Source organism: Rhinolophus hipposideros (assembly GCF_964194185.1).
Source record: "Rhinolophus hipposideros genome assembly, chromosome: 8".
Lineage (NCBI taxonomy): Eukaryota > Metazoa > Chordata > Mammalia > Chiroptera > Rhinolophidae > Rhinolophus > Rhinolophus hipposideros.
The window spans coordinates 16,128,840-16,140,994 of NC_138054.1; the positions used below are offsets into that span (position 1 = coordinate 16,128,840).

The 12,155-nt window shown below is 41.6% G+C and overlaps 1 protein-coding gene across 3 annotated transcripts in view; it reads right to left on the reverse strand.

Moving 5' to 3' along the window:
* Positions 1 to 8,695, reverse strand: part of DTNBP1 (dystrobrevin binding protein 1) — a 131,630-nt gene extending 122,935 nt beyond the window's left edge. For 2 of the 3 annotated variants that reach the window (XM_081054715.1, XM_081054713.1), the window contains exon 1: positions 8,458 to 8,685. In XM_081054715.1, coding sequence (XP_080910841.1) covers positions 8,458 to 8,513 — 56 coding nt within the window. In that variant the 5' untranslated portion in view covers positions 8,514 to 8,685. Of the gene's footprint in view, positions 1 to 8,457 lie in introns of all 3 variants that reach the window. The other variant, XM_081054714.1, reaches the window with a different exon arrangement.
* Between the last annotated feature and the right edge of the window lie 3,460 nt (positions 8,696 to 12,155).

Below are 12,155 nucleotides of genomic sequence, written 5' to 3' on the forward strand. Positions count from 1 at the left end.
ATATATAAAATATGAAGTTCATACACTTTCTACAATTTATTTCACTTTACTCGCCCACTGTGGACTCTATATCATATTATTATTATTATTTTTAAAGCTTTTTATTTATTTAAAAATTACTTTTTAATTTTTTTATTGAGGAATATTGGGGTACTATGTTTCTCCAGGGCCCATCAGCTCCAACTTGTTGTCCTTCAATCTAGTTGTGGAGGGCGCAGCTCAGCTCCAAGTCCAGTCGCCACTTTCAATCTTTAGTTGCAGGGGGCACAGCCCACCATTCCATGCGGGAATTGAACCAGCATGGTCTAACCAACTGAGCCATCGGGCTGCCCCTCCAGAAGCTTAGCAGCAGCTCGTTGTCTTCAATCTAGCTGCAGGGGGCGCAGCTCACTGGCCCATGTGGGAATCGAACCAGCAACCCTGTTAAGAGCTCATACTCTAATGAACTGAGCCATCCAGCCGCGCTCTCTACCATATTATTGAGGTTGCCAAAAAGTGAGTGCTAAATTATGAGATTATCTTATATGAGATACTGCTGTACATGCTCTTCTTAATTTGATTACTTCAACAAATTCTCATTTCTACATAGAGTCTGAAGCACAGGCCAATGCTGGCCCCTACACAGCCGTTGTTAAAAAAGAAGTAAGTGCTCCTTCTTTAAGACACTTGACTGCCCCTAGCCAGGAGCTGTCCTAATATATAAGGTGACTCTCCTAGGAACGAACGCTCAGCCCTGCGTCGTGTAGGCTGTAACCTGCACACCCACATGCAAACCCCGACACAGGATTCCATCTATTTTGTCAATAGGGAACTTCTGATCGAATGACTTTTTTTTTTTAACAAACTGGAAGGCCAATTTCATACAGAGATTTTTATATTCTTCTACGTTCTTTTTTAAAAATTAAAATATCAATGAGATTGATTTCTCTACAATGTTAAAAATACTCAACAATCTCTTTAGCACAAAACCAATTTGTATCTCTCTCTCCAGATGAGTCTAGGGAATTGTACTTAAAAAGTCTATCCTGTCCTAGAGAAACAATATAAATTTCCAACTTTACCTTGGAAACCAGTTAGTCTGGTTTAAAGTAAAGTAACATCTAGGGAAAGGTATTTTAATAGGCATGAACTAGGATTTCCACTCCAAAGTTTGAGGAAGGCACTTAGTTGTGATATCCCAGGCAGAATTATCCTAGATGGTCATACACAGCAGTGCATTACAATCAAAACAATTTTAGAATAATTTTTAGTGATTCAGGACAATTCCAAATGGTTGGTGCGACAGGGATATCGAAAGGGAACTGCTAAGATCCTCTTTGGACCACTCTCATCTTGCAAATCTCTAGTTGGTATTTCAAATATTTATTTCTCAAATAGTCTTTTAGAAACAAGTCAAAGAAAAATATGTGGAATTTAAAAAAATTAAAAGAAACGAAGGAACAAAATGAAACAAAAACAGACTCATAAAAACAAAGAAGAAACTGAGGGTTGCCAGAGCAGAGGGTGATGATGGGTGAAAAAAAGTGAAGGGGAACCTAGTCAGTAATAGTGTGGCAACTTTGCTCAGTGGCAGGTGGTTACTAGAATTAGCGCGGTGGGCACAGAGTAAGATATATAAATGCCAAATCACTATGTTGTACACCTGAAGCTAATAATATTGTATACCAAGTATATTTTAACAAAGCACTGCAAGTCTGTTAGGTAAAACAAAAGAATACTGCAAAAAAGATAAGTTTAGCAGACTGGCTACTTTGGCAGTACAAAATAAACTATCTCTACCTATATACCTACATCTATAACAAAAAAAGAGGACAAACCACAAGTCTGAAATATCACAGGAAGAAATGGAAATGATCCTCACTGCCATGGCTATTTCTTTTACCTCTGGTCATGTTAAACTCAGATGAATTCCTATAAACTGAATATGGTATTTTATCAAGCAAAGAAATTCATATTGAATTTCACATATTTTCTTCACTAGCACTTTTATAAAATGCTTATATTGCATACTGTTCAATTTATTGCATAATGTCGACCATTAATCCCAGTTATATTAACGTTTTAGACACCTTTAAAAGTGCAGAACTTTGGATTACTATGTAATGTTTGTTGGGATTAAACAAAGATCACTTTAAAAAATAAACTTTGAATTTCTCAATTGTAACATATCAACTTTTGGGTTCTCCTCTGTAACCCACCCCCCAAAAAAGAAAGAAAAAAGTTAGTTGGGAATAATAGAGAAAGAAGGAATGTTATCAGGAGCTGAAAATAAAATTGTTGAAAGGGTCAGTGAGAACGTTCCCACGTGGCTCCTTAACAACCATCGGCTTTAAAAATTGGTCTTTAACCAAATGTAATGTGTGGCACTTATCTGATCTGGAGTTGAACAATCAACTGTAAAAAGACATTTCTATGAACCAGGAAATCTGATTATGGACTGGATAATTGATAATATCAAAGAATTAGTGTAATTTTGTTAGATATGATACTGGCATGCATTTATGTAATATCTGTCTTTTTTTCAGAGATGCGAGACATAAAAGATAAGTTAGTTTGAGAATAAAAGGAGAAACAAAGCAAATGTGGCACTAGTTGACAGCTGTTGAATCTGAACAATGGATATATGAGGTTCACTGTGTTATTCTATTTTTGTGTATGTTTGAAACTTTGTCAAAAAATTTTAACAAAAACAGTCTTTTATATATTCCTCTTCTTTCACCACACTTTTTCCATATAAATCATGGATGTGCCAGAATTCAGAATAGAAACTGTTAAGCGAAAACAAAATAGCTAGAAGTGGGAAATAGTCAAGAAAGTTTAGGAGAGAAAAAATAAAGGGTTAAAATGATTCTTATTTTAAGTTGAAAAAAATATAAGGTCAGATATATTTAACAAGTAACAACAACAAAAAAAAAGCAAAAAGGTCCTTTCTGAAATACATTCTCCAACCTAGAATTCAACTGAAAGTAGCTTACCATTTTTATTTTGTTTACCAATTTCTCAGTGGTGCTGTGCTAGCAACAACCCACAATGTCATGACACTGGGAAGGAAATCATGATCTCTGTATAATATCCCAGTTTCTCAAACATAAAATGGTAGTATTATACTGAACACATGACTTGCCACAAGAATTACATAAAATTCCAAATACGACTTAGGCAGAATTTTGTAAACTGTAGAGCTACTTCAAATGAAAGGTATAATATAAAAAGTATCACTTGTCAAGAACAGTAAGAAACTATTACATTATGGGGCCAGGGTGAAATGAAGTGGAGGTTCCCCAATGCACTGGTTCCTGTAAAATCTTTTTCCACCGCTCCTAATCCTCTTCCTAACACCGTTAACACCCCCAGGGAGACATGAGAGCTGCTGTGAGTGTCTTTACATTCAGACTTAAGTGAGCCACCTGAAAATTATTTTCTACCAAAAGTAACTAATGCACACTTTTGAGTTCAAAGCACTAAACCTCATATAACATCAGAACACTTTGATAATTATTATTAGATTGTTCCAAAGATTTAACCTTAACTTGATACCGGCACATTTCTTCAAGCTTTGTAGAAAATACTAAAATGGAGGCATCTTACTAAGAAAATGGAGGTAATTAGCAAAATTGCTTTGACCGAAAAGTTTAAAAAGAAGTAAACAGAATGATGCATGGAGCACTGCAATGACTGAGGAACAGAACGTGTGCTTTCTATAGCTGATTCAACCACAGAGGATGACCCTGATGACATTCTATTTATTTGCACCTCAATTTCCTACTCGTCTAACCTCATCAGCTGGTATGAAAGGTGAGAATTATTGATTTAAAACGCTACAAAGTACATAAACTAGCAATATATTGTCATTTAGGTTCAATTTCTTTAACCTTGTTTGTTATTCTAACTTTAAATTTTGTTCACCATTACAAATCCGATTTATTATATTTTCCCATTAATGTTTATCAATTTTTTTTCTTTTTTAGAAACAGGATCAGGGAAACACAAAAAAATCAATCACATTTAAAAGTGCATATGACCCCCTAAGCTCTGATGCTTGAGATTCACACAAAAGCTGCACAGACTCAGGAAAGGGAGAGGAATTTAGACTACATTCTAATTAACTCCAAAATACATCGTTTGAATTCTGACCTCTCCTGAGTGTTAAATTTCCAACTGCCTTTTGGACGTCAAGCTGTTAAGTTACTTCACAACAAATTCGCTGTCAACTGCTCCTTCTCACTTAAAACTATTCTTAAATTCTTTTATGTTGGTAAACAATCTCATTTATCTCAGATACTCCAAAATTAACACCCTTAATTTCTCCACCTTTTTTTTCGTTTCCTGCATCTCACTGTTTATAAATTCGACCAGTGATTGTCATGTCCATTCCTCCCTTTAAATTTCTAGCAGCACTGCCTATCCTCTCTCACCTGACCGATAAGCATAGCTTCCTAAACAATCTCCCTGTTCTCCATCTCTGGTCCTCTCATCACATTGTCTCCCAAGTTATCCTTCCAGAAATCCAGATAGGCTCATGCTGCTTCCCTCCACAAAAACCGTCGAAATATTCCGTCAACCTGAAAATAAGTGAGGACCACCCTATGTAAAGTAGCAATAACCCCATTCCCAATCCCCCTTAACCTACTTTAACTTTTAATGACAATACTTATGACCATCTAGACCCCCTGCCTTGTGCTACTAGAATGAGCACACGGACATAATTTGCTGTGTGGTGTGTTCTCTGCTATACCCCTAGCTACTAGAACAGGGCCTGTCACAAGCAATGTTTGATAAGTGAATTACCTTAGCAAAGCATTCAAGATCCTTTATTACCAGTCACTAAACTTCCTTCCCAGCTTTCTCTCTCACAACTGCTTCCATCTCTAAAATGCCCTTATCCAAATCTACCACAACCCTCCTCATTCTTCAAGGCTCAGTTTGGAAGCCACCTCCTCCTTGAAGGCTCCTGTAAATGTACCTGACTGACTCTCCTCTGCGATCGCATGCCACGTCACTTGTATCTTTAACCTTCAGTTCCCTCTTCTCTGCTTTACATTACCACCGGCCTAGGGCATCTGGAGGGCAGAAACCTTTCACTCAACTTTGTAGCCCCAGGAAGTAGTGCAATATATAGATCCTTCTTAGCAAAGACTGCACAAAACTGAGCATGTGGCCTCTTAAATCCTTTTTTAAAAAATGAGAAAAGCTTCTATGAAAAAGGACAGTTTGGGTGTCTAGCCTAGGGGCTGCCACTTGGTAGGAATTCAGTAAATATTTACTAAATCAAGTTGAATACTGAGATATTTTTCTGCTCATTAAAAAAGTGAACAGTCCTGGAAGACTCAACATTTCAGGCAAAACCTCATCAGTTTTCCACACTGTGAATTAGATATTAGATCCTCTCATTTGAGTAGGTTTTGATACTATAGGAGGGGAGAAGAGACAATGAGCATACTGGGCAGGGGTGGAGGTGGGGGAAAACACCCACTGTCTTGGTTGCAGCTAGTGACAACAATACGTTCTCTATCCCTATCTACAAGAACCCAGAGCATTATAAACTGGAAACGTCTGTCGGTGACCGGCACCTATAAACCTTCAGTAAATCTAATACTTCAATCCTGAGGCCTTTGGTCGTAACTGCCCAAAAGGTAAAAATCAAAGACCAGAGTGGATGTGCATGTGTTATGTAGTATATCTGACAGTTTCCCTCAGAGCTCAAGCCAGTCCCTAAAAAGCGGATGTTCTACAAGAACTCTCCAACAGGCTCCAAGAATTCTCAGTTAAAAGCAGTCAGGACTCAAGTGAGGGGAAGAGCGTGGCCTTGGGCCACCTGGCCACTCACTTCCATCTGAAAGAAAGGGACAGAAATTCTAGGTTTGTCTCCATTTTAATGTAACGGTTATTATGAACACAAATTTACAGAGAAAGGCCACAAGTCCATGGGCAACCTATAGTCTCCCACAGGCTACCAGCAATCTCTACGCTGCACTTAACTGATCTTGCGTTGCACTCTTTCTAAGTTTGAAGGGAAGGTAGAAATGTTCATCGGACATGCTCTAACCACTAATGTGACATTCTCTTGTGAGGCGGATAATCTTATTTCACTTAAAAAAAGAAAACTTAATTTTCCTACATTTAAGCGCCAGCTATATGAATTTTCAGAAACTGAAAACGAGCACAGACGAGAGAATGCTGCTCTTTGTGAGGCAGCACTGAAGACGCTCGGAAAAGCACCAGCCCTTCCTGCTACTGACTAATCCCCTGTGGGCAACCCCACCACTGGAAGTTCCCAATTATTTGAGCTGCTCTGTTTCTACACACGCTTCTATGCGCATTAACACCAAGTATTCTAAAGAAATGCTAAGTCCAATTTGATAGTTTGAGGAGGTGAATGCTGTCACTTTCATCTCTCAATCCCCTCAGTACCTTCATGATATATACACGTGCTGGGTTTAATTTCACCTTTTCTCAGCAAGGCCAAATATTCACTTGTGTAACACAGGTTAATCTCAAGCTGAGTATGTAAGAGTTTACGAAAATAAACTTTTCTTGGTTAAGCACCACATAGGAATTTGAGGACCTGACAAAAGTGAACATCACCGTTTCAAGTCTCCAGTCAACTAGAAGACCTATGACACTTAAGAGATGAGTTATTTCTCTGCCAGGTAATGGGACAATCGCACAGACTGGCAGTGCGGTAGGTTTGTCAGCTGAAAGTGACCTGTATAAGGACAAAGCCAAAAAACAGGCCTAAATGGAATGAAAGCCCTCTCAGGATATCTAATCCCAAACTGGCCCCAGTCTATGGCACCTTTCCAGCAGTTAGTCTCTGTGGGGTTCTAATCAGATCCCCTCAACCCTCTTCCTAAATTTAGGTTAACCAACTCTCCCAGGATGGTTTGGGTCCAGAGTCCATATTCTCAGGTAAGTGTAAGCCTTCTTAAGCAAAGGTCAGGTATGAATAGGTTCTGAGGCAACCACACCACCTAGAGTATTACAGTAACTACCAGAAGGTGGACGATTATCCCATTAAGAAATTCCTTGAAGAAATGATAACCGGATGTACCAGATGTGTTTATCTCTGAGCATGCTCATGCTACCGGTAGACCATTCCAGCAGCACACCAAAATTTTTCAATACAATAATTTACACTCTTAGAGTTACCATTTAAATTTAAAGGGGGAAAAGTGCAAACATCAATGAATGACTCCTAGAGCAGCTACAATTAATATTCTTAAGAACACCAACTTTTATCAAAAATGCTTTAAAAACGTGTTAAGTGCTCAACTACTTGCCAGGTTGTTACTACTCAGCCCCCCAAAGGCAAACAATATAAACATATTTGTCCAATAAGATAAAATTTTAGCTAACATCGTGCTCATTCGAAATTTAAAACGGTATTTTTGAGATGCCCTCTCCTCGGAGCATTCTGCAAAGGCTTTGTGAGCTAAAGGTGACAGATCTTTTATAAAGGTGACACTCTTTATAAAAAGCAATGGAAAAATTAAAATGAATTAAACGCTGACTACTAACAACAGTGACACAGAGTTTAACTACGGGTTTCACATATTAATTCATTAATCCTCACAATAACCCGGTAAGTACCATCTTTACCCTGGTGGCACAGTCAATTCGAGTCACTTGCAGAAAAATACGTTCGCTTAAGTGGCGGAGAGGAGCACCTGTGAGTCCCAGGCTTTGCCGCACACGGGAATCGCCTGGAGGCATCTTTAAAACGCCATCCCCACTCTTACTTAGTTGCTAGGGGCTGCGACCCAGGCATCGGGGTTGTTAAAGGTGCCCGGGGATTCAAAGCAAAGTTGGGGACTCTCTTGGTCTTCTTTTCACTACCAGGTATTAGCAGTGTTGCTGCAGCTCTGTTATTTCTACTACCCAAGAGTTTCTTCGCTGGGGCGTCAAACCTGGGGGAAAGGTTGAGAGAACAAGCAAAAGCGGAAGGAGTGGCGCGCCTTGCCACGGGTGACCGAGCGAGCTGCGACAAGGCTGCGGCGCCGGCGACCCTCGGCCCGGGCGGGCGCGGCGGGCCCATCCCACCCGGGGCCGCAGCAGCACCGGGGCCCACGCGCGCAGGTGTCTCGGAGGGGATCGCAGGCGCCGAGGGGGCGGGGCCAGGCCCGCGGGCGGGCGCGCTCCCTCCCACGTGACGCCCGCTCCCGCCAGCCGATGGCGCCGGGCCGGGGACCCGCGCACCCCGAGCGCCCGCCGCGGCGTTCCCGACCGGCCCCGGTCCCCGGGGAGGCGTCAGAGCCAGTGTGTTGGGACCCAAGTTACTTTGCGCCGCCGGGCCGACCCCGGAAAGTTCGTTCCTTTCCTGCGCGGGGCGGGGATGGGAGGCGCAGGACAGGACCGGACCCGGGCGCGGGGCGAGGAGGACACAGCGACGCGGGCGGACGCCCGATCCTCGGCCTGGCGCAGCCCCCGGATCCCTTTCGGTCCCCGCCGTATACCCACCCGGAGGTGAAATCCTGCTGCACGCTCAGCAGCCGCTCGCGCAGGGTCTCCAGCATCGCTGCACCGCGTCTTCTCCCCTGGGGTCTCAGACGTCCACCCTCGCGCCCCAGCACCTGTCGCCGCGCGCCCCTCACACTCGCGCCCGCCCCGCCCCCAGTCCGGCCCTCGCCCTCGCCCTCGCCCTCGCGCCGCAGCCTTTTCCGCGTTTGGCCGCCGCCCGCGCGGTCCGGCTCCGCCCCGCCCCAACCCGCGCAGCCGCACTGGGCCGCGCCGGGCTCGGGTTGCGGAAAAGGGGCGGGTCTTCGCGTCCAGCTGAAAAAGCCCGAGGATCCCATACCTTTCTCTAGCTCAATCCAGGCCCTATCGTTTTACTCTTTAAAATGGAAATGGTTTCGTGAAAGAAGATTTTAAGTCGAAGGCCCTTTTGAGTGCAGCGCTGGTTTTTACGGTTTGGAAGAGAGTTGGATACATTCTTGCAAAGCGTGCACCTACCTCCCTGTAGCAAATCAATTCTTGGACTCTGGGTTGACCCCCGACTAGCATTGACTTTGAATGAGATAGTAAACCTAGGTTTCTTCATTCATAAAGTGGTAATAAGAACCAACTGTTCCGACATCCTTCGTTTCCACTCTCTTCAACCTGCCCCATCAGCTCTTGTGCCCTTCACACCACAGGAGGTCGCCTTGCTGAGTCACCAGTGAGCACCCCATCTTACCCATACTGTTTGCTACTCATCTGCCCAGATTTTTTTGTCGTCTTCTCAGTGGCTCTCAGTGCAGTTCCTTATCCCACTCTTAAAACTTCTCTTGTCTTCAAGGAAACCATACTTCCACTCTTTCTTGTCTCCACTCCTATTTCAACAGCTGCTCCCAACACCAGCTTCCCGCTCTTTTCCACCTATGCTCTCTTCCTGGGTCATTCTATCCATGACCTTGCTGTAAATTCTATCAAGGCACCGATGATGCCCAAATCTCTGTCTTCAGCCTTGTCCTCTCTTCCTCCTTCAATTCATGCCAGTTGTTCACTCAGCATGTATCCAATAGGCACCTATCTCAAACACAACATACCCAAAATTGAAAATTTGCTAGCATACCCACTTCCTAAACTGCTCATTCTCCACCCTTTTCCATTTTAGTAAATGACATCATCATCCACCAAGTTACTCAGGTTAACCCACCTGAAATCACGCCCTGGTTCCTCTCCTTTCCTCATCCTCCATATTAATCCATCACATCCAATCAACTCTATTTTTAAAGTAACACTGGAACCTGCTTCCCTTTCTTCATCTTCACTATAATCTCCCTAGTCCAAGGCACCACCATCTTTCACCAAGAACACTGACAGGTCTCCTGATTCTACTCTTTTGCCACCCACACCCCTAAGCAGACAAAGAAAATTAATTTGAAAAAGAGCTGTCAGGTCACAGTGCTCTCTTGCTTAAAAACACTCAATTGTTCCCAGTGCACTTAGGATAAAATTGAAACTCCTTACTTGGCTTACAAAGTCCTAAAATTTGAACCCTTCCTGATATTCTGTCCAAAGCAAGTACTACTCACCTATTGGATCCTCGACATTTAAGCCATACCAGCCTTTTTTGTGTGTCTGTTCCTTGCAAATTCCAGGTTTATTTCCACCTTGAGGCCTTCTCACACACTTTTCTCCAAGCTGTGCCATGGCTGGTTTCTTCATGGCATTCAGGTCTGAACTTAATTAAACATCTTCTCCTTAGATAGGTCTTCCTTGATCATTGAAGTTACCCACCCAATCACTTCCTATCACATAACCTGTTTCTCAACTTAGTATACATCACTATTAATAATTGAATAATTCTTTAATTTTTAAAAAAGTTTTCTGCATTATTGAATTACACATCTATTCTAAAACTAGTGTTGGGACTGTGGTAAAGCAGGTAAGACGTTCACTGCAGGTGCAAAATTTAAGGGGGAGCCCAAACGTTCAGTAATCAAGATGAATAATATTTTAATGCAATATTTAAATTTTTTGAAATTAATGGGAAAAAAATCTGTGATGAACAAAATATCAAAATTTTAAATAAAGACAGAATTTGATAGGGCTGGAATTGGATGAGCTGAGAGAAGTGCGCTACACAAGTAAGGGTCCTAATGTAAACTGTACTGTCTGTCAAGATTTAACTATTTTACTTAGTTCTGCGTCCTCAGCACCTAAAACAGTGAATGGTACATAGTAGAAACTTAATAAATGTTGATTGTTTTGGTCTAGAATAAATAAAATGAGTACTCAGCTTACGGTTAGGGAGAACACCTCTTCTCCACTCTTGATATTTCCTTCCATGTGCGGGAGGCCCCTCCAATAGTCTAACACTGTGACTGCTGATTAGTGAGCTTGGGAATAAGGAGCCTGGGCTCATCACACTCTCCTCTTTATCTTGGGTGCAAACTTCAAACACAGAACACTCATTCTGCTCTATCAGGACAGGCTGCCGGGGAGGAGGCTGGGGTGACCCATTGCTGTGAGCTGATGGACAAATCTTAACCTAAGTTTCAGTAATAGTTGTTTTGTTTGCCCATGACTATAAGCCATGAACTTCATCACCCTTACCAGAAATGAAACGGATGTTTTAGCCATTTCATGCTGATGCTATTGTCTCATTTATCAGTTGTTCAGATAAATAAAAGAGAAGGGTGATGTTTGTTGAGACTTTCTCCACCTCTCAGAAGCAACCTGGTACAGAGTAAGTGGTCAAATGATCAAATCTATAGAGACAGGTGCCTCAGGAAATAAGAAATCTTTTTAAAATTTTATTCCATTAAATAAACTTCACTTATAAGCTTCCAATTTACTAAATTTCATAGGTTCAAACAAAGCACCAAATCAGAGCAAAAAGACTGCCCGTTACTAAAAAGTAGCTTTACTTACTGTGCGTAATCGTTTTTGCCTTGACCAAGTCTTTGGCATAGAGCTTTGTTTTGAGATGTTTTATGAACATTCTTAATCCCATAATGTCTGATAAATCCCAAAACAGTGGAAGTTTTAAAAGTGCTAAAGGAGGCCGATGTATTATTTTTAAAAGCAAATTTTAAAAAATGAAAATAGAATATGAGTATTGTTGCACGTGAATTGTTCTGTAGGAATGATCAAGGACCAAGAGTTGAAGCATGTGACACACTGAGTTAAGTACAGTAATCAGCCAGAAACTAGGAAGATTGATTGGCAAAATGAAAAAAAAAAACACCACAAAGTTTTAAAGTGCAGTTAGAGAAACAACACCAATATTGGAGGCAATTGCCCTAATTTTAATTCAGCCATCGGTTGAGAATTGATTTGAGAATATATTAGCAAACACACAGAAAGAATTGGTGATAAAACTTTTGGGGCAAACACCCAAGCTCCAGGAAGCCCCGCATGGTAGCGCTTTACTGAACCAGCAGCACCAGCATCACCTGGGAGCTTGTTGCAAATGCACAATCTCAGGCTCCATCCAGACCTTTGGAATCAAAGGCTGAATTTTAAGAAGGTCCCCAGGAGATTTATATCCATATAACATGTGAGAAGCACTGCTCTAGGACACTTGCTAAAGAAAGGGATTTCTTTGTCTCAATAGATTCTTACAGTAGACAATGTGATAAATGAGGATTTAGTAGAATTGGAACCAAAGAGAAAAATGTTATATAAGAAGCTACAGAACCCAGAAGGCTTCACACCACTTTATTGGCAGA